The following is a 23474-nucleotide window of genomic DNA, read 5'->3' as shown; positions in this document are numbered from 1 at the left end:
GTACTAGCCAGCTTGAACTCAAATCAAGCTTTGGCTGCACAAATTTTCTCACTGCATTGGTGAACAGCATCTCTGTAGTCCTCCCATGTTGCCTCTCTGCTTCCAATATCCATACTTTGTCCTTTTCCACCTAAGTTCTAAACAAAGATCCCTGCTCAGCCAAGCAGGCCTTCTGCCTGCTTGCTTGACTTCAGACGCTTTGGAATTACCTGTTCCTGAGTACTTAAGAGAAGGCTTTTAAAAAATTACTAGCATTCATGGACCCCAATACATTGTGTTGTCTGTTTACCCTCTAAAATGGCTGTTGCAGTTCCAGTGTTTCTTAAATCATTTTGAGATTTGCTTTTCTATAACTTTTTAAGACCAATGTTTCTGGAAATTAAATATACAATAATGTAGTAAACCTGAGTTGTAATCATGTTTGATTCTGGGGTTAGATCACACTTAAAATACAGATTTGTTTTCTTTACGCACAGTTTATAGCAAGTAATAGTTGACACTTGCTAATACCTGAACTTGAATACACAAAGTTGAAAAGCCAGAGGCTAGTAGTATTTAGTGTCAGTTGCATGCATTGTCTTGTACTTGACCCTTAAGTTCTCTAGGCTTGAGAACCATTGTTCTAACTTAGTTTCTGCACATAGATCCTCAACCCAGTTCACTTAACTGATTTTTCTTCATCTCTTTTTCATTGTTAGAATGAAAATAAGCTTAAGTTCTTTCGGCTTGCTGCTACCAAACATCAGCACTTATATCGTCTCGCCATGACTGGTGCTGGCATTGATCGCCATCTGTTCTGCCTTTATGTTGTGTCCAAGTACCTTGCTGTAGATTCTCCTTTCCTTAAGGAAGTAAGTCACTTTTACTGATAGCTTAATTATAGTTTACTTAGTGTTTTGTGGTATCTACTTACATACTTGTAGAACTCTGGTTTTCCTAAGAAAAAAGGTAAGAGTTTAGCTAGCATTCATTAACATCTGCTGGTAGGTTACAAGTTAGTTTCATTTTTCTCTCTATACACTAGACCTATAGTAATGCTTTCTGTGAGCTTTGTAGTGTAATAGATGTTATTAAGAATTGCAAGAAAGACATAGTCAGTATTACCAAAAAAATATTGGTTGCTTGTGGTTTTTACGTATTTTCAAGGCAGCACAAAAGAGGCTGTGTGTTTTCTCTCAAGAATGTTCTTTTGGAACTGTGACAAAATCACTTTCTTTTAAGTTACTGTGAGTTAAAGGAGCTGTATATTGCTTTTTTTTTTAAATGCACAAAGTTCATGTCAATGTCATTACTGTGACAAATGCTTTATTACTTAAAGCAGATTTTAAGGTTGGGTTTTATAAATGTAATTATATTGCACTTGTTCGTGTTTTCTGATTAATAAAAAATGTGTTCCAGCTTGACTCCAAATTAAGCTACTCACATTTGTCTGCTTGCCCTCCTAAATGTGAGTAGTGGCTAAGGCAAGAATAAAACAACTTTCTACAGCTTCTTAAGACTTTCAAGATACATGTGTATTGTTAGAGATTTTACAAGCTTCTAATGTGATGTAGTATCTTACTGAGAATTGAATATGGCCATTAATGATCTTGTTAACAAGACCTGTTATGCAGAATTTACCAGGCTATAGACCAGATTAATCTGTTTTGAAATAGCATTTCGGTTGAAGGAACTTTTATTCTCTTTGAGGAATTGACATCATGACCTCATATGTTAATAGTCTGCATATCAGGGCAAGTTTAGCTGTTTCTTTTAACCTTTTTAATTGTTCATTCTATTGAAATGGGAACTGGAGTTATCGTTAATATTGCTTTATTTGGTGCTTGCTAACTTACCTTGACTAGTTTTTGAGGAAGTTGCATGTTCTTAAACAGTGTGTTATACTTGTTTGCATCTCTTTCATATCTAAAAAAGGTTTTGTCAGAGCCTTGGAGGCTGTCAACAAGTCAGACACCACAGCAACACATTGATCTAAAGAAGAACCCTGAGATGTTATCCTGTGGTGGCGGATTTGGACCGGTATGTTTGCTAAATACAAGTGCCCCTTTAAAAACAGATTTATTTTGAATATGCCAATGTAAAAATTTTGAATCTGTAATGCCTTAATGTTGCACATCATAGATACAACTCATGCTTTTAAATGTGTTTTTAATGTTTTCCCATGATGTGGATGTGCTCAGGAAAATCTTCATCACCTTTTTCTCATATCGCACTACAAGAACGGATTATTCTTAAGGAAATACTCAGTTCTCAAATGTGGTACAAGGCTTCATGGCAGAGAGATCTGATAAAGTGTGGACTTCTATCACATTATGTATGCCCAGAGCTTCTGTACATCAGGCTATTATTACCGTGACAAATGCCTTATTACTTAAACTAGATTTTAAGGTTAGGATTTGTAAAAGTAATTATACTTGACTTGTTCTTTATATTTCCTGATTAATTAAAAATGCATTCATGCTTTCCTCCAAATTAAGCTACTCAAACTGTTCTGCTTGCCCTTCTAAGTGTGAATATAATGGCTAAGTCAAGAATAAAACCATATTCTACAGCTTCTGTAGACTTTCAAGAAACTAGTGGATTGTTAGAGATTTTACAAGCTTCTGACTTGCTGTAGCATTTTACCAGAATTTGAACATGGCCATTGATGATGATATTGTTGCTAAGGAGATCTGTTAAGTAGACTTTATGGGGCTATAGACTAGATTAATCTGTTTTCAAAAAGTATTTCTATTGAAAGAACAATGAGAGGGATCACAGAACTTCTCTTTGCCACATAGAAATTAGGATGAAAAGTACAGTGTATTTTGCTTGTTTTGTCAAGCTAGAAGTTGGGGATTTGTGTTGTTTTGTTTTGTTTTAATTTATTTATTCATGTTTCTGATACAGCTTTCAGGAGTTCTTGAAGTTGGAATAAGTTTAAATTGTAGTATCAAGAAAGCATAGCTATTGCAATGCTGCTTATTCATGAGAAACTGGCTTGCTCCAGCAGATTATAAAGTCAGTATTTAGAATTCCCAGAAAGGTGAGGTCTGGCAATAAAATAGGGTTTTGGCTGCAAGAATTTCTAGCACTAACTTCCTTTTTTTTTTTTTTGATAATGCTACATTAACTCCCTTCTTACTATTTTTTCATTCCTTTAATTTTGTTCCTTCAGTTGTCTGCCTTTCCAAATAACCCTGCTTACATTTCCCCTCATCATTTCTTGTATACTTAAAAAAAATGTGCTTTAGTTTGCTGAAGTAGCCTGGAGATTCAGTACATGAGACTGTCCATGTGTGTGTGTTGTTTGTTGGTTTACTTGGGGTTTTTTACGCATTCTGTAGAATATAACCCTGTAGCACTAATGGAGGGAAGACTACCAGGCTGCTTAACAGCAGTGGCAGGAAAGAGCTTTGAAGGCTGTAATCCTTTGAGTTAGGAAAGAGAGGAAGGAGGGTGGCAGCAGGATAGTCTGTGTTTACTAGGCATACTTTATAACATCAAGCTGAAACTTGGGACAGTTAATGCTGCTAATGTTAAAATGGGACCAGAGCTCTGCTCATCATATGGGTGTTCAGCATCAGATCTTTGCTGTACAGTCAGATGACTTTCCTTTGGGCAAGTTTTCATCCTGGGCCACATCAAAGGAAGTGTGGCCAGCAGGTCAAGGGAGGTGACTCTGCCTCTCTACTCCGCTCTGGTGAGACCCCACCTGGAGTACTGCATCCAGCTCTGGAGCCCTCAGCACAGGAAAGACATGGACCTGTTGGATTGGGTCCAGAGGAGGGCCATGAAAATGATCAGAGAGATGGAACACCTCTCCTATGAAGAAAGGCTGAGAGAGTTCGGGTTGCTCAGCCTGGAGAAGAGAAGGCTTCAGGGAGACCTTATCGCAGCCTGCCCATACTTGAAGGGGGCTTATAAGAAAGGGCCTTTTGTGATAGGAAAAGGAGTAATGGTTTTAGACTAAAAGAGGGTAGATTCAGACTAGATATAAGGAAGACATTTTTCACAATGAGGGAGGTGAAACACTGGCACAGATTGCCCAGAGAGGTGGTAGATACCCACCCCTGGAAATGTTCCAGGTCAGGTTGAACGGGGCTCTGAGCAACGTGATCTAGTTGAAGATGTGCCTGCTCATTGCAGGGAGGTTGGACTAGATGACCTTAAAAGGTCCCTTCCAACCAAACTACTCTATGAATACAAGGCTTGTATACTCGTGTATATATTTATATACTGTATTTGTTTACATCTGCAGAGTGATCCCATGAAACAGGATGTTTAGATGTACAACTGAACTATTTTTATTCCTTTCTACTTAAGCAGTGAATCTGCTTAGAGCCAGATCTTGATAGGAGGAGGTCTTTGAACAAGTACTCTATTTCAAAATACTAAAGCTGGGAAATACTACAACATATATTCAGCAAAATTTCATTCCATGTGCTTCAGATGAAGCTAGAACTTAAGCTTGAACTTAAGTAGTATCAGTCTTCAGAAATGATGCATTAAATGTGGAAGATTAATTTTTGCTTGAGGAGAAATCACACACTGCACAGTAAGAATTGTGTAACTATGTATAAGATAATTTAGGAATGGAAGGAAAAAAAGTAGTTTAGAACTTGTTTTTCTCTTCTTTCTTCATCTAGGTCGCTGATGATGGTTATGGTGTTTCTTATATTATCTTGGATGAAAATTCCATCCATTTTCATGTCTCCAGCAAAATATCTTGTTCTGAGACGGTAAGGGTTAGTCCTTTCCTATGGTTTAATAAATCTGTTCTGATACCTGCTTATAAAACTGTTCTATTTGTTGTCTAAAAAAATTAGTAGGACTTGCAACACACAGTTATAATGTGTTTTTTCTTTCTCAACATATGGTGTTTTGCTGGTTTTTTTGTCTCTTCTATAAATTTAATAGCTTTATGGACAAAGAAAACTGTATTCTATTTCACTTACGATTTCAAGCATAAAGAAAGCATATGGCCCAAGGTCATCTTTATGTGAGTTCCAGGGAATTACACATGTGTAAAATTACTCATATCTGTCCCATAAACAGTAAGATGGGTGTTTCCTGTTTTTTGTTATTACAGTTTTGCTTTGACTTGTCTCTGGCTGCACTTGTAAAGACAGAGTAAAATGTATGCTCCCTATTCTGTAGACCTTCTTGGTTTAAATAATACTGAAAGAAGTTGGCTCAGAAGTTGTAATGTATGCTTAAGAAACATAATCAAAAATTTATTAGAATAACACCCGTTATTAGAATGTCGGTAGACGTCATCTATTCATTATCCTACTGTTGCAGAGGCCTGCTTTGAGTGAGCTTCAATTCACCCTTTCCCTTCAGATTTTTATGACTTTAATAAACATGCAGAATTTTTTTAGGATTACATAGCTGAACTAGTTTTCCCATTTTGATCTTAACTTGTCCCAGAGATCTTGATGCCTTTGGTTAATCATTAAAGATTAGGAAATACAACTTTGTTTTTTCATAGTTCAAATCTTCAGATGCCTGTTAGCTTGTACTTCAAATTTCCCTGTATTTTTTCTTATTAGTCGATTCAAAGGTCCATACAGCAAAGGCAGCCTTTCATGTGTGTGACCTTGATACCAGTAGGGTCTTTGTAGTAGGTCCTGTAATGTAGCTAATAATTTGTATTAATATACTTGATTTCTTCCTTGCACCATTCACCTGACAGTTAGAATAAACAAAACAAGTTCATAGTTTGTTTACATTTAGATAGTTGTGATTTTCATTTTCAGTATTTTATGTAATTTTTCAATGGCAAAAGATTCATGATTCTGATAGGAACTCAAATACAAAATGTTTTTCTACTCTTTCAGTACTCCTAGATCATTAGTCATACACTTTCTGAATATTCTGTTGTGTTCTGTAAATCAGCTTTTGCAATATCTTGTATAAAAAAAAAACCAAACCCCACCTATTTTAAACTAACAGAAAGCTATAGATGCATATGATTTCAGGAGGAGATGATTTCCATTCTGTCTGTAGGAAAGTAAATGCATAATGAAGAACTCATTAGTCAGTAATAACATAAACCTGGATTAATTTGTATAGCATTAAAATTTCTGTGGCTTAAGTTCCCCATTTTATGGTAAAATACATGCCCTAATTCCGTAAGCTCCAAAATTACAAAATGTTAAAAGGTTTCTTCTTTTGCCTAAAAGATAATTGTTGATTGAAAGTACAAGTCTTTGTGTTTTTTTTGTTTGTTTTTTAAGGATTCTCATCGTTTTGGAAAAAACATCCAAAAAGCAATGGTTGACATCATGGGTTTATTTAACCTTACTAAAAACTGTACCAAGTGATTTGCCTTATTGGCACTAAGCCATCTCCTGTTGTTGGGATGAGAACTCTTCTGAACAGTGAATGAGGGCAAGGTTTGTCAAACAACCGGTGGCAAAGAAACTGAGTCAACATCATCTTGATCATCTATGAAAATCTTAGCAGTGTATCAAATATTTCATTATTGTTTTTCAGTAGTTTGGAAGAGTTTGTTTCCACAAAGGATGACTTTTGAAATCTTGTATGTTTCTAGGGATGAAGTATAGTATCATTCATTGCATGAAGTCGTGTATATTCTAACTCCTGCAGTTTTCTCTTAATTTGTATACACTTGCCCTTTTTTTACTTAAAATTAATCTACTTGTATTCCAGAATCAAAGGGATAAAACACACCATCTTAAACTCAAATACTAGACAAAGTTCGATTTGCTATGTATTAATAGCAGAATGTTCTTCACAAACTTGTGTCTGTTTACCTTCATTGGTTTTTTTAGTGTCCTTTTTTTTTTAAAGGTAAATTCCGTAAAACATACCCCAAAAATCCCTGGGATAACCCCCTGTAACATACCAAGTTGTAGAAATTTTTTTGGTTTTGGGGAAAAAAACCACCATTGGGTAGTAAAATGTGTCACCTAATTAGGAGGTATAACATTTTTCTTATTACTTACAAGCATGTTTGTCACATTGTTGATTTTATTTCTGTATGAATAAATGTACCTGTGTACTTGTTCATGTGAGTGCCTTAGGAAAAAAAAGATCCTAAATCCAGGAAAAAAGCTTATGCTGGGAGTTGGTTTTACATTGTTGTAGTGGTCAAGGAGGTAAAACAGTAGTAATACAGATCTAGTTTTCAAATTATAAGTTATGTTGATGTGGCATAAGTAGACTTGAATATGTTGCCACATGGTGCAGTTAGGTTTAAAGCTCTAATGAGATGCTCTCATCTTAAATGGCAAAGACCAGTCCCTATGAAATGCATGAGTAACTTTGTTTCAGAGCTACAGATACTCATGTGTTTATTTTGGTGAACAGTATATGTGGTCATTTGAGGTAAGAGTTTCTGGGTCCCAGGCAATGTCAATTTAGTTAAATGCAACCTGTTGAATAGTTTCCAAAGCAAGGCATATGCGCATCAATTGCAGTTTGCCTGCTTTCAGCCTGGACAGACCACTACTACATGGTGTAGTGATCCTTGCCAACCACCCGCATGAGAAGGGCAAACTATTGAAGCTGTGGAGAATAACTCCAGAATGGAAAAATCATGGCCTTCTCAAATCCCTCCTGGGAGAAGTTCTTGGTCAAGCAGAGTTTCTGAGGATATGAGGAGGGAAGGGAAAGCTATTTCACTCAAAAAGGAGTGTAATGTTTCCAAGTGCAGAAATAAAATGGCTGCTACAAAATGGAGTAGCTTTATGCATGATGTTTCTCTTCCTCATGCTTTATAGTTGTGGTTACTTTTTACATCATGCATTGAAGTAAAGGGTACCTGTTAGCACAACAATTTATTTTATAGGTTTTTTTTTAAGGTAAGGTACCAGGTGTTTAGTAATACAGTGAATGCTGCTCCAAAACTATGCTGATTTTAAAAGGCCGTTCAGGTTCATACAAAACTTCTCATTAGACTTTGAATGTTTTCTGGCCAGTATTTGTAACTTTCTATGCCTCTTCATGTTTTAGATTTTTTTTTTTTTTTTTTACTCTGATCTAGCTATTAAAACGTGTGTATGTATGTTTGGGGTGGAAAACCGCAAAGATCCTAGACACATACTTAAGCAAATGCATGCTTACATAAATGTAGGAACCCTCACAGGAATTGGCCAAAGATGCTCATTATTTGATTAGGTACAGTGTGTGGGAAAGGACACTTTGAAATAAGCCTTACTGCGGCTGGCAAGCCTGGCATTTATCAAACTACTGCAACAATTTTATAGTGATCTTTTCTTTTGGAGCTGCAGAAATAATGCACTGAGGTTTTTTTGGGGGGTGGAGTCTATTGACCACTGACCAATCTGTGCTTCAATTAACGTTAGGGTATATTAGCTGGTAGGATTTCTTTTAAAAAAATAAGTTTAGATTTGACTCTCAGGTTTTAAATGTTTCCCGTCTAATTATAGTTAGTGCAGTTAGCAATGCAATTTTACATTCTTAGACAGTAAGTATAATTGGCACAGAAAGCTGCTTTTTATGTTTTAAAACATAAAATGTTTTAAATGTCTTAAACATTTGTGGTGTTAAATGTATCTTCTTTTTAATTTGGGATAGATCATAATGCCTAAACAGATAAGATTTTATTTCATTTTCTCTAAAATGTCAACAGCATGTAAATAAAATATGCTTTTGGGATGTAAATCTTAGAAATCCACAGTGAATATGGGTTATTAATAATTAAATCTTTATGTTCAATATTGTGTACATACAGTAAAACTGCTTGCTTTTTTGCTCGAAAGCCATAGGAATGTCACTGAAATTACCTAGATTGGAATGAACCTTCCAGTACAGTATACTTTATAATAAAGTAAAATGTTCACATTCCAGAAAAACTATTAATTTGTTACTAAAAAGTTGAATCATTTATTCTCAGATAGTGATTTCAGAGCTCAAAGTTAGGGTTGAGTAGGTGGTAAAAGTCAGGTTGGATGATAATAAATGGACGTGTTTATTAAATAGCAGTGTGGAATTTTGGTGGAATACCTCGAATGCACATTTTCCAAATTTCTTACTTCAGCTATTTCATGCCAGAAATTAGGAGAGCATTAAGTGCATTTAGAGGCCACCATTGTCCAGGATTAACACAGTTCCAAACTAAATTTTCTGTTAAGGGTTGAGTTTTTTGAGGGACTAAGGAAGTATGTGCCTGCCTTTGAAAATCATGTTTCTAATTCAGCCTTTGTATCAATTGTTTTCTTGTATAAAATACATTAATTTAAGCTATGTTTTTTTAATCTTGTTCAATTACTCTACATCTGTGGTTGGTTATTCACCTTCAACACTTTGTCTACTCTCTTCTGTGACTTCAAAAAATAAAGCAAAATTTCACAATTACTGCTACCTAGTACAATGTTCAATATCTTTTGTATCTTCTTCCGAGATTCCTCACTGCTGTTTCTGGACTTGTGAAATAGTTGCTATTAAATCCAGTTAGGAATGGTAGTAGCAGACTATTCAGTTCATTTGAGCAGTGATTTATACATGTCTTGCTAGTTAATAGGGAATATGTTAATGAATAATTTATCTTTTTCAGGTTCAGTAGAAAAAAGAAACGACATTGGTCTTATTTTAGATGGGCTTTTTTCATGAGATCCAAATAACTGCTGGAATGTTTCTGTGAAACAATCTGTCTGCAAGCTAGTGGATAGCACTGGTTTGATCTTTACAGTGAATAATCCATAGAATATGAATGGTAAGGCAGTGGAGAACTAGTTCAGGCACAGAAAGTTAACCTTGTTAAAATGCTACTTGCTTTATCTGAAGATTCACAGTACCTGAAAACTCCTTTGAAATTGAATTAAAACTAGGGACTACTAGTGAGACAATTGAAGAGGATTTTTTTTTTTTACACTTTCAAGGTTCATGTGCTGTTTTTTTGAATTGCTGTTGAATTAAAAAAAATGCACCAAACAACAACAAAAACCCCACCGTCAAAACCCTCCAAATACTTTCGTGTGATAGATCATTTTCACAGTCATTTAGCTTGCAGTTTTTCTGGGTGTTGCAGCCTTCACTATATGAAAGAACACAGTGATTTTTAATTACACACTTCAGCTCTTAGATCCTGTTAGTTCCTGGTTGTATGTCACTCATTCCCCACCAAGGCTGGATACTGAAGTGCTAAACTGATATGTTCAGTCTGAACAGAAATGCTGTGTGGAAACTTTCTAGGCACAGAAAATACTGATTTATTTTTTGGATTTTTTTCCCTTCTTCCCTTTGCCTGTTTTTAAAGGTGGCAATTACAAGATGTATCTTATACTTGGAAAATGTTGCTGTAGTTGTACATGATGCATGGGATTAATCAGCTCTGGCTCAGATTAATGAACTCCTGTTGGGAAGTAGTAGAATAAAAGAATTATCTGTTAGATGAAACCTTTCAGAGGGAAGGAGTTTTGTTTTGTTCTGTTTTTCCCTGACTTTCATGGCTGCAGACCCAGGACTGGTGGGGTGGAAGTTTGTAACCAAAAGCATAAGTTTTTAGTTGCTGTGGGTGGTTTTTGTGTTTTTTTTTTAACACACAAAATTCCTAAAAATTAAGACATTAAAATATAAAATGAAAAGTTTAGATTCAGTTTCTGCTTTCAAGGAAACCATCTTTTATCTTAAATGGCCGTAGTGTTTTCTAAACTGTGAAATCTTTATGGCACTGGGGTGACAATTCCAAAATTTACATAATGAGTTGAGAAAGGGCTCTAAGAGCAGAAGCTGGAAGCCGGCTATTTCAGAGAATCACAGAATGGTTGAGGTTGGAAGGGACCTCTGGAGGTCATCTGGTCCAACCAGATGGTTGCCCAGGACCATGTCCAGAAGGCTTTTTGAGTGTCTCCAAGTATGGAGACTCCACAACCTTCCTGGGCAACCTGGACCAGTGCTCAGTCACCCACTCCGTGAAAAAGTGTTTCCTGATATTCAGAGAGAAACTCCTGTGTTTCAGTTTGTGCCTGTTGCCTCTTGTCCTATAACTGGGCACCATGGAAAAGAGCGTGGCTCCATCTTCTTTGCACCGTCCCTTCCGCTTTATATCTCTAGGCTAAACAGTCCCAGCAGCATAAGTTTTTAGTTGCTGTGGGTGGTTTTTGTGTTTTTTTTTTAACACACAAAATTCCTAAAAATTAAGACATTAAAATATAAAATGAAAAGTTTAGATTCAGTTTCTGCTTTCAAGGAAACCATCTTTTATCTTAAATGGCCGTAGTGTTTTCTAAACTGTGAAATCTTTATGGCACTGGGGTGACAATTCCAAAATTTACATAATGAGTTGAGAAAGGGCTCTAAGAGCAGAAGCTGGAAGCCGGCTATTTCAGAGAATCACAGAATGGTTGAGGTTGGAAGGGACCTCTGGAGGTCATCTGGTCCAACCAGATGGTTGCCCAGGACCATGTCCAGAAGGCTTTTTGAGTGTCTCCAAGTATGGAGACTCCACAACCTTCCTGGGCAACCTGGACCAGTGCTCAGTCACCCACTCCGTGAAAAAGTGTTTCCTGATATTCAGAGAGAAACTCCTGTGTTTCAGTTTGTGCCTGTTGCCTCTTGTCCTATAACTGGGCACCATGGAAAAGAGCGTGGCTCCATCTTCTTTGCACCGTCCCTTCCGCTTTATATCTCTAGGCTAAACAGTCCCAGCTCAGCCTTTCTTTATAAGAGAGATGCTTCAGTCCCATAATCATCTTCATGGCCCTTTGTTGGACCCTCACCAGTATGTCCATGTGTCTCTCATAGTGGAGAGCCCAGAACTGGACACAGTACTCCAGGTATGGCCTTACCAGTGCTGAGTAGCACTCTTCTATATGGATTATAGCAAATAACCTCTTACTCTGTACCAGGGTCCTGATTTATCTTTGACTCCTTGTAATGCGAGAGCATTTCCAAAGGAAATTATACTTTAAATACAAAACAAACAAAAAATTCCCCCCAAACACTCAACATAATTCGCAGGCCGTGTGTGTGCTCAGCTCAGCTACTGCCTCTGTGGACTGCTAGACTCGCCTGCGTGGGCAGAGCCAGGGGGCGGGGCAAGCTGGAAGCTGTGCTCTGGCGCATGCCCAGCCTCCCATAACGGTCTGGCGCGTGGTCGTTGCTCCCCACTCACTGAAGAGCGGGCGCCAGCTATGGGAGGGAAGGTGAATTGCCTAGAGGAAGGGATAGAGGCATGCCCTCTGCTGAGGGCCCGGGGTGGACGTGGGGCCTGTTGCTTCCCCTTCTGCCCTGGAAACCAGCGTGGTGATGTGGGGTGAGAGGGAAGGGTAGCCAAAGCAGGGCAGTGCTGGTCTCCCTCTCCTGCCCCATGGATGTCCCAGAGCTGGTAGTGGTTGATGCATATGGGTCAGAGAGTTCAGCCTTTAGAGGGCTGCCACATCCCAGTCCAGTCACGGGGACCCTCCCCATATTGCTTTAGTCTAAATCCAGAAATAGTGGTGATGACAGTGCAGGTGGATCTTGGCCATTAAAAATGGGGGCCTTGTGATCTCTGGGTAGAGGTGCTTTGGCTTTTGTTGTCTGTAATTGGCAACAGTGACATGGAGAGTATAGATAAGGCTTGGTCTTAACATGCCTGACTGACTCAAACTTAGAACAGTGTAATTATAGCTGTCTACAGGTACTGCATCAAACGTGATTGATTTTTTGGGGTTACTATAAAGCCAAGTCGCAAAATTCTGATTTAAGTTTGAATGCTGGTAATGTGTTTAAAAGTTACAAAGAATGTGTTCTTATGGTAAAAGCAGCATGTTTGTGTTGGCACGGTGGCCTCTACTTTCTCGAAGCTAGATTCAGAACCCCAACATACTCTTTCAGTTACATGTTAATTGGGTTAATCGTCAGTGTTATTTATATGTGTTGTTTGGTTAAGACTATTTCATTCACTTCTAGATAGAAAAACTATTCAGAAGAATACTAAAATAGAAAATTTAATCATCTTCAATGAAAAAAAAAAAAAAGATCCAGTTGACAGTCTGTCCATGACTATGGAGGATGAGATATTGCCTGATACAAGATCAGTAATAGACAGCGGATTTGTAACTGAAATACTTAGCCAAAATAGTCCTGCTAGTTCTGAAATCTTTAATCTGGAAACTGCAGTAATTAATAATCCCATTGAAGAAGAATTGCTATCTACTCAAGACAATCATTTACGCACTGTAAACGTGGGAGAGACTTTGTTAGATCAGTTCAAGTATCCACTTACCATTGAAAATCAAAATATAATAGTAAAAGTTGAAGTACATCCACCTGGAAACAACAGCTGTGATGATGATGATCTTGAAAAATACAAGGAATTAAATCTTCCAGAAGAAGCTGAGCATATGCATTCACCTAATCTGCCTTCAAATGGTGTCCACTTTCTTTCTCCTGTAGCGATGCAGCCTAAAAATTGCAACATTCCAACTTCAAGCATTTTCTCTCCAGAAGGAAGGGCCGATCAAAATGTTAGAATGATACCAGTAAGATTAAGTGAGATAGGAATTTTTATACATTCATGCTTATTTGTGATTTAAATGTGGGGAATTGCTGCATTAAAATTTATACGGGATCCACATAATGTTTAAAGTTATGTCATAAATTTTATACCAGAACAAACTTAGTAGTAAATACAGAAATAAATTTCTGGTTTATATTGTCAGAAATAGCATGCAGTGTGAACATGATTCTGGCTGCTGTTCTTTTTTTGTCCATACTATAAGCCATATTTTTAAATGGCATGGTAGTTATTTTGATCCTTAAAAAACTCTTACCATGCCACAAATATACCCAGTTTGGTTTTATGTATTGCCATCTGCATTAGCAACTATTAGGTAATTGTACAAAGTACAAATAGGATATTAACTGTTGTTCTTTATTTCCACAGGTGACATACTTGTCATCTTTAACTCATTTGGACTATAAATTTTAAAAATAATTTATTTGCACAGTAAACCATAGGCTGTATTGTTAAATCTCCATGAGGAAAGTAGTTTTGTCAGAGAGGGGTTTCCCATTGCTTACTACTTTTGTCAGCTTTTCTGTAGAGTGTGGAGTTACATTTTCTGTGTTGGATCAACTCCTATCTAGAAATGTACGCAGCATAAAACTTCTTGTGATGCTCACAGGACCAAATCCACCTGTTTAATGCAGAGTATTCATATGTAGAATACTTATGTGTCCTTGCATCTTTGTTTATGGCTGTAGGATGTCATCTGTAGAAATCTCCAAATTTTAAGTTTGCACTGTGGCTGCTTCTAGAGGAGCACTGAGGTTTCCTCTGAGAAACTATCTTGAAATAATTAAGCATATCACTTGACATTTTTTCCCATGTAAATATTTTGACAAACAGTGGTGTTCTCAGATTCAAAAATTAAAAGCATTAAAAAAAAACCCCAAACTCGCAAAAATCACTCAGTTGAAAACAATGTCTGATTTTTTTCCCTTGCAGTATCCCACCAAAGTGCCAGTCTGAAGCCAGGTGTCAGCTGCGAGGCTGTCTGTGCAGTAAACCTCCTATCACAGTAGTCATTGCTGACACTACCTAGCCCAGTCTGTTTCCCAGTGGCATTTCATCCTGACATGCTTGAGGTCTACCGTACAGTTACCTAATAGAACAGTATACCAGGGATGGGCAGTTTTGGTTTTCTTTCTAATTTCAGATTACAGTATTAATTATTAAAAGTATCTCTGGATTAGAAGATTGTTTACACACATGCTCAGTATTACCAGTAGTTCTTTAATAATCAAGACCTTCAATCTTTTGAATCGTTAATAAGATTCAAAAGACAGGTGGAAGCCTTTAGGAAATAAAGGTGTGATTAAGGCATAACGGTTGCTTTCTTCAAAGTCAAGTTAAACTTAATAAAAATTTGTTAAGTCTCTATACAACAACCTAAAAATGAGATTTAGAAAAAAATTTTCTGCCCAGCTCTCTTCCTAGTATCCTTACAGTTTATCATACTAAATCTGCATGTTTCCTTGATCTGCTCTGTCAGAAATAACTTTATTGAAATAAAGAAAGTGGATGGGTTGTATCTACGCTGCTTGCTTACCCTCCTAAACTGCTGTTAATATGTATTAAGAGGACGCACAGCACAGACAGAGAGCAAATTGTCTAATTCAAACAGTTTCAATTCTAATTTGAAACTAGAAAATAGTTGGTCTCTGTTCCATTTTCTGTTCATTTGGTTTGTTTTTGAAAATACAAGTGTAGGTATTAAGCATGATGTTATTATAGTTGTAAATGCATTAGATCTGAACCATAGCTATACGTTTAGCAGAAAAAGCAGAAATAATATTCAAGGTGTATAATGGTATCTGGTAATGCTGAATAGGCTGCAGCATTATGTGCTTAATTACATCATGAAAATGTAAATAACCTCCAATTTCAAACATTACTAACTCCGTTTTTTGTTTATTCATTTGGCTTTTTAAAAATGAATCATTTAATGCATAAAATAGTTATAAACAAAACATTCTTTTCTTTGGGTGTTCAGATCATTCATACCTCCAGTTGCAGGTAAGAATAAATGTATTTGTTTTTATCAATTTAAAGGAACCCAAAACAGTACTATACAGTTACAAAACTTGACCAATTGATTAAATGGTAAGTACCCCAAGTGACTGAGGGTTTTTTTATTTTTGGTCCTCTTATAATCTTAGGGAAGGATTTAAATAGCTAAATAATTAATTTCTGGATTTGGCAAATTACAGTATGAGCCTTTTCTGATAACATTAATATAACTAAGAACATTTGAAAGGAGAATGGACCACTGTTTGTATGTTGATTCAACCGCATAGTTCAGTGTTACTTTTCATTTCCCCTTCCTCTCATACCACCTCCCCATTCCTTCAGGGAACTGTGAAGAAGATATTCCTTATTGCAGCACATTTTTTTGTAATTGAGTTGAACAATGTTTTTATTTCACTTTGAAGTTTGACCACTGGTTATGAAAGTTAGGTAATTTGAATTTATGCTCATAATACAGTAAGCTTGTGAGCAGTTCTTTGATGTATTCTGCCCATAACCTGTTCACAATCCTGCTCAGTGTTAAACTGATTTGCTAGTTTTGATCTTACAAGGTAGTTTATCCTGAAGCTAAATGAGTTTTACCAAATGGGCACAATAAAGCTTTTAAGGACATCAAAAGACCCAAACTGAAGTCTGTTTTTCCCAGCAAGTCTGTTACAAAAGGATATTCTTTCGCAAGAATAGTGACATCAAAATCTCTTTTATTGATGCTGTAAAGGAGTTCTTGGTATAAAACATGGATCTTTTTGTAAACAAAACATGCTTTATTTTATGTACTAGAATATTCCAGTGATATCTGTGGCTTACCTCAGACTAGTGCTTCTGTCTGTGATGAAATAGTAAGTATGCATGCAAGATTTTATTATTATTGGAAGAATCTGTCCAAATGTTGGATGTCTAAAATGGGATTTATTCTAACTGCTAGAGGGTAAAAGGTTCTTTCAAACACTGTCCTATCTGATCTGTTCACAAAAGAGAGGGGAGGGAAAGAAAACTGTTACTCCATAGATTTCCTACACTGCTACATTGTGGAGGAAGGAAGAATAGTATTTGTATTTTTTGCCTGTTTCCGTTCCTATTAGCTCAAGTCTACTTGGCTCCTGTCTGCCACTTGTACATTCTGGTTCCAGTTGAGGCCAGTTAGGGAGGGGGCTTCTCCTAAGGCCACCTGAACACAAACTGCCTAGAGGGACTCCACCAAATACCCTTGGGAAGCTGATTAGTATTTGAGCCTTTGTCATGTGTGCAGTGCATATAAAGGAATAGAGCTGAGGATGAAAATCTGGCTTTAACATTAGCATTCCCTGGCTATGGAGACATGTTCTTTGCAACTAAATTATTCTCTTAAAATGCTTGAATTTTTTTCAAATATAATTTGCTAGACATGTGTAAGCCAAACTATAGAAATTCAGGTATTTCATGAAAGGGAGATTTTTTTTAAATTACTGGAATTTTGTAACCAGGTTTTTCAAGGTTGTCCATTCAGTGTTTTAAAGTGTGTATTGATGGGCAAAGCTTCATCTGGAAGTGTGACTTTTGTGAATATGACATTGTAATAAGTTAATAGATCAGCAAGACAGGTGTTAAATTGGTTTTCAACAAATGCAAGTAGCACCACATCTATTACAGAATGCCATGACACGCAGTGGTTGATCACTGTAACAAAAGTTCATTTTGGAAGTCTGATTTACAGGTATAACTGAATTTGCAGTCCAGTCTCAGGTGACTACTTCTTACTTAGACTAAATCCCAATGATCCACAGTCAAGTTATATAATTCAAGATTAATCCTTGTTTTGCATTAATTTGCTATGACTATTGCCTAACCTCTCCAAGGCAGTTTAGAAATCAGTTGATGCTTCATGATGCAGAGACACTCAACACCATTGTTACTGTAAAGTATGTTATGGTTCATTGGTATTCTTCAGGAATATTTTTACTTGAAATATAAGCAAAAATCATTCTGCCATTGACAAGTAAATTAACTATTCTCCGTATTTCATTTGAATACAATCCTTGCTTTAAAATACATGATTTATGCAGGTTAACTTTTACATTTGTTGTATTTGCTTGGAATTTAAAGTAGATTTTAAAGCATGCCTGTTAAGAATTAAAACTTTGTATTTCAGGCTGAGGTAAGAGAGGCAGTTAGTAATGTTATTGAGAATCACCAAGACAGAGCAATTTTTCAGAGTTCAAATGTTGATGAGTCTGGTTGCAAGTTATTAGCATTGCGCAGTGTAGCAGAGGAATCCAGATGTTCACACAGAAATGATTCCAACCCTGTGGTAATTATATTCTGTAATTGATAGCAAAATTATATGCTAGATAAAATTAACTTATTTGTACTGTGATAGCATCAAGAAGACCCACTTAGTAAATGGTGTATCAAGAATAGTAAGGCAGTCACTTCCTTGGACTCAGTCTAAATTTTATCTAGTTATACTGCTACTTTATATGTATGTATATTAAAAAAAACATTTTTTTCTATTTAACAGCTAGAAACAAACAAACAAAAACCAACCAAAAGCCAAACAATATGAAGATTACTTCATCTGAAGGAAAAGTTTGATTTAAAATCATGGCTAAATAAATGAAATTAAACATGAGCAATTATAATGTCATGTTCTGTTTAGGAAACTGAATCTGAAGCCAGCACACTAGTAAATAGCTACAATATGCTCCTCAAGTCCCCATGGAGCAATTTAGAGAACCAGGAATCTATATCACCTAGGTTTAGGAGCTACAATGTTAGATCTCAATAGCTGCTTCCTAAAATAAATTAAAATTAAGGGTCAAAAAGCAAACATCTTCATCCATAATCCATTTGTTTGAGAGATTCCAGTCTGTGATTATGAAGCTTTATAAGACAGGTGGTTCTCTTATGAAAACCTTTATATGCTTAGAATTACAGTTTCTAAGGTAAAGCTAATCATTCATTATTCATTCCAGGTTATCTGCCAGTTGGAAGGAGGTACTCAAATACTCTGTGTAACTTGTGGCACACAAGAACTAAAATCAGTTCAAATAATTCCTGAGTATCACAACCAACATAATTACCTTCAGTCAGGTACAATAAAAAAGAAAATTTTCTCTAGCCTGTCGGATAGTATATCATAGATTGTTAATGTGCAACTGCATGTGTTTATGTTTTTAGGCCGCAACAGTGTGAGGTGAGCTAAAGCTAATGTAGCTATCACCAGTTATTTTTTACTTTATTTTATAACTGAAAAATTTCGAGGAGCTTCATTGTAATAAGAACGATGTAATGTATATGTTGAATTTATTGAAAGTTTTTAATATACAGATTGCTTTCCATATAAAGCACATATAACTTAAGCACCTGCATACGTTTGCATTTACCCTAGCTTGCCACCAAGTGTCACTGTTTCTCTATAAATGAAGAGCAGCGTTGCGGCCTATGAGTATACTTCAGCCTCAGGATTCAGAATATCTCACCAGTATTTACATAATTATGTGAACTTTAAATGCTATCAATTTTTAAAGAACGTGGGTTTTGAGGCCCTAAAGTTAATGCTGTTTAGATGGAGTAACACATTTTCATTTGAATAGCAGAAAATGTGTGAGGTTTAGTTTAAATGAGTGTGGTTTAGTTTAAATTTAAATAAATATTTCTTTACCTAAATATAACTTCATCAAAAACATTATTAACGTGATTCAATTAATTATTTATTATTATAATTTTATTACAGTGGTGCATTTTGGTGGCAATGAGAAAACAAAGACTTAATATTTAGCACTATACAAGCACAGATACTGCTCTCAATATCAGTAGGTGCTGAGTGTGAGCGACTCTCAGCAGATGCTCCAGGTATAAAGCCCATTTACTTGTATTTGTCATAAGCCATCAAAAGAGTAAACCAAGCATATTCAAGTTAAAGGTCATGTTCTTTATAAAATTCAAACTCTCATTCATTTGCTGTAATGTTAGAGAAGAAAAAGCTGAGGAGGAGTGTGTTGGCATACGCTTCTTAGTTTTTATTTGCTTGAGCTTTCCTCTGTTTTGCTCATCTTCACAGCAAGTAAAAGAATTAGGTACAGAAATTATATCTAAAAGTGTCTAGGGACTATTCAACTTTTGAGTTAAGGTTTTTTTTTTTTCTTTCTTTAGATGAGAAGGAAGTAAGTACATGTATAAATAAGATCCATCTTGTAATCTTACTATGACTGATGTTTGCTTTTTTCTGTATAGGCTAGGATGCTCATATACTTACAGGCAGTTCTTCAACAGGACTTACACAAAGACTTACTCTTACAGCTATGGTTTTCTCCCTGGGTTTTTTGTAAATTGTTGCATAAGTTGCAGACCTCTGTTCCAGATTCTCTCTCAGAACTCTGGAAATTTGTAAAATAAGAACTCAGGTTAAATATATTTAATTGTTTCTGACATTTTTCTTATTTTATCAAAATATTTTAAGTCTATGGCACTTGAATTTAAATGTACTTCATGTCATAGAGAAAAACATACTATGCTCAAATTCCTAGCTGACAAATTGGTGGTGGCTTCTTATGTCAGGTATTTTTGTGTGATCGGGTTTATGTCTTGTTTTTTTTTCAATGAGAAGAACATTTCTGGAGAGAAAACTTCTAGGTCCTTCATTGACACTATTTATTTTAGAGTAAATTTGGGTTCAAACTTAAGCTGTAGGAGAAAGGGCTAACAGAGGACAGCCAGCCTCAGGTAATTTTTTTTTATTAACAAATAAGTTGAAGATACCAATTTACCTGTGTTGCCTGTATGCTTAATTCAAAAAATATTTATGCATAAATGAAATTTTATACACTGTGAGTAGATCTGCTGTCTTCAGGTAAATGTCTTCTTTTCAGGTGTGGACGACCCTGTAACAGCTGTACTGGGGCAGTTTTTGCCTGTTCCGGGTGAGCTGGTTCTAAATGAACAAGAGGTAAAGAAGCTTTATCCTTTAGACTTGTTAAGTACAATATACACTCTTTTTCCTTTTCTTAAAGTGGAAAGTAATGTTCCAAATGTTAAGTGTGTGTTGGAAAGTAACAATTATATGCATTTTCTAAAGACAGTTTGGCTATTTTGGACAGATTAGTTCTGCTCTCAGCATACTTTCTGCATATAAAGGTTTCTGATTTCAACATTTTCTAGAAATAATACCAGAATTAAAAATACAGTTTTCCATAAGAAAAATAATTTTTTTCTGGTTTTGAAACCCTCAATTTGGTATTATATAGAGTATGTTATTTCTGAGAACCATTTTAAGACTCTTTTGTGGTGAAGGAAAGCACATTGATGTTTACCAGAAGAAGAATAATATTTTCTTCCAGTAGGATTTTTTACGCTCTTTTCTCTTGGCTAGGATTTAACAGTCATTAAGTCTTTATAATTTTTGTTTATGAAAATTGAACAGAAGACTAAAAATCTTTGCAGATGATTGGCTTCTCATGTGTTACTTCCAACAGAGCTGGTAGCAAAAATCACTGAAATTTCTAATTGTTAACTTCTGATTTGTGTGAAGTGAATATGAGATGTTGGTACAAACACAGAAAATGGTTTGTGGATACAGCCACTACCATAAAAGTAGGAATAAAAAACCCAAGGGTCAGATCAAACAATGACCTAGGGAGTCTTTCATCTCTAAAGGCAGTATATCTGCAAATTGGTGCCTAAACATTCTGGAGCAGTGATGTAGACATCCTTGTGGTTCTTCTCTAACTTTACAACAAACTAGTTGTTTATTAGATTTCTTCTCTTGCTTTAAATATATTAATTGTCCTCTTCTTTATGGCCAGCTAGATTAATCAGCTATTAAAATAACAGTGATTTACAATTATTCACTGTCCCTCTGTTACAGGTAATATCAGCGTAATCTGAATTGTTCTTCCCTTGTCTCTCTCCATAACCAGGCCCTTATTAATCATATGTGTCAAGAAACAACAGATCTGCAGTGTGTTTTCTTGGCCTGGGAGATGACTCTTTTTTATATTTTGCTTAGTCTTCAACTAATTAGATGTCATATTGCAGCTGAACATGATGTAAATCATCAAGCCACTAGCCAGTTTCAACTGACTACCAGACTTAAAAGCAACTGAACCTCAAATTATCAATAAATTGAAAATAGTGTGCCAATACTGCAGTTCTTGGTTCTTTGTGCTGGGAGAAACGGGATTCCTGACATACTGAACAGTTTCCAAGGGCAGATGCATGCCGTCTTCATGACTCTTTACTTCCATGAGTTTTTATCAGTAACCTTGGAAATCAAACTATCGCTGAAGCATTTTCTTTGTGTTAATTTTTCTCTGTTAAATTACAAGAGTATTTTTTAAAAAGTTAACATAAACACAATATATGCATTTTATGTTGAACAGTTTGAAAATGGACCCCTACAACCAGTAGCTAGCACTGCCACATTCCATCTAGAATCAAATCTGCATGGGCCAGTGAAAATGACCTCAGAGGGGTGAGATGCGTGAAACATCTTATATCCACAATGGCTTTTGAATTTTAAACTGGCAATGACTCCTAGACTCATGTTGCATAGCTGCTTCTCTCTTGTAACAAAAATGCAGTTCTGTAAGAATGCTCTGTGTATATATCTCAGTAGTAATGATGCCAGTTGCTGGCGGTCAAGACTATGTAGCATGGTTTCAGGTTTTCTTAGGATCAGTACAATTGTGCTGTCCCTTTGCCTGAACAAAATTTAGTTTTCTAAGTTAATTGATATATTTCCATATCTAAGTATCATGTGCTTAGCTGGTATTTCTAACAATAATGGAATTCTTTTAATACTATTTAATCACAGCTCATTTTTAAATAAGAGGGAGATGCAACCCCAATGTGAAAGGTGAGAGAGCCTTGCAGTTGCACAATCATTACCAGGTTGTATGACTAAGGGCAGACCTCTCTCAGGTGGTGGCATCTAGTGGACAGAGGGAGATTACAGGTTGCTTATTCTCTCTCACACACTCTGTGTGAGGCTACACTTGTTAAGTAGCACCAATATTGGTGTAAAAAAATAGAATCAGTATTTATTGTTTCAAAGCTATAAAATAATTAGTTTTCATTGTAGTTGTATTTGTGTATTTTTTTCTAATTTTTTCCTTTTTCAACCTGTGTAGCTTACCTTTTGGTTCAGGGGTTAGAAAGTCTAAGAAACCATGTAACTGCACAAAATCTCAGTGTCTTAAATTGTAAGTAATAATTTACCGATATTTAACAAATGCTAAAACCAGTGTATAAATGAAAGGACAAACGTACAAGAAATGTGTGCTTTAAAATGAACAGTACATATGTGTCAAAAATTACTCATCTGATACTGAGTTAGAAAGATCCACAGTTGATATAAACTAGTGTCACGCAAGCTCAGAATTTGGTGCAGAGGTGTAGATGACTGCATATAATCCGAAGTATGAAAAATAAAAAGAGAAGCTAGAAGGATTGTTCACAGCATATCTGGAAAATCCTGTGTAGAATATAAATGCTGTATACTAAAATATAATTTCTTTGTCTTGCTGATGCTCTCATACATAAATAATATGCACAGAGATGTATACACAATAATTAAAGTTTGATTAATTGATGGACTGGGTGTATTTTACAAAATGAAAGAGGGAGAAGCTCTTTGTCGAGGTTTAGATATGGTTAAATTACAGAGGAAGGAACATTTTCCATTAATAGAAACTGAACATTCTGCCTAAAAGTAGACTTTACAATTAAAAATTTATACTTAAACCGGTTAATATTTTAATTTCTTATGTTATTTTGCATGTTAATCATAGATACTGTGATTGCTTTGCCAATGGTGATTTTTGCAACAACTGCAACTGCAATAATTGTTACAACAATCAACTTAATGAAACTGAGCGATTTAAAGCCATTAAGGTAAAAAAAAAAGTACAGTACACATTGGTATCGGCCTCATGTATGAAAAATGTAGCAGTATTGTTTTTTACACTAGTTACAGTATTTGAAATATCACAGAATCACAGAATCACTAAGG

At 35.8% G+C, this 23474-nt stretch overlaps 2 protein-coding genes across 3 annotated transcripts in view; both read left to right on the top strand.

Annotated features, from left to right (window-relative positions):
• CPT1A (carnitine palmitoyltransferase 1A (liver)) overlaps positions 1 to 6533 on the top strand; it is a 31308-nt gene extending 24775 nt beyond the window's left edge. Inside the window, exons 15-18 of one of the 2 annotated variants that reach the window (XM_010282215.1) lie at positions 699 to 851; positions 1915 to 2019; positions 4629 to 4721; positions 6222 to 6533. In XM_010282215.1, the coding sequence (XP_010280517.1) occupies positions 699 to 851; positions 1915 to 2019; positions 4629 to 4721; positions 6222 to 6308 (438 nt within the window). In that variant the 3' untranslated portion in view covers positions 6309 to 6533. The remainder of the gene's footprint in view (positions 1 to 698; positions 852 to 1914; positions 2020 to 4628; positions 4722 to 6221) is intronic. The other variant, XM_010282217.1, reaches the window with a different exon arrangement.
• A 6426-nt stretch (positions 6534 to 12959) lies between these two features.
• LOC104617011 (tesmin-like) lies at positions 12960 to 23356 on the top strand (the record flags this gene model as incomplete). Its single annotated transcript, XM_010282218.1, has 8 exons — positions 12960 to 13446; positions 16268 to 16326; positions 17616 to 17774; positions 18439 to 18556; positions 20335 to 20411; positions 21844 to 21935; positions 22594 to 22665; positions 23254 to 23356. Coding segments are annotated over exons 1-8 (1167 nt in total), but the record flags the coding sequence as incomplete, so codon positions are not given.
• Positions 23357 to 23474: the final 118 nt, after the last annotated feature.

The sequence above is a fragment of the Phaethon lepturus genome, unplaced genomic scaffold (assembly GCF_000687285.1).
Source record: "Phaethon lepturus isolate BGI_N335 unplaced genomic scaffold, ASM68728v1 scaffold542, whole genome shotgun sequence".
NCBI lineage: Eukaryota > Metazoa > Chordata > Aves > Phaethontiformes > Phaethontidae > Phaethon > Phaethon lepturus.
The sequence above is the reverse complement of the archived record's forward strand: the minus strand, read 5'-3'. Positions and strand labels throughout refer to the sequence as shown.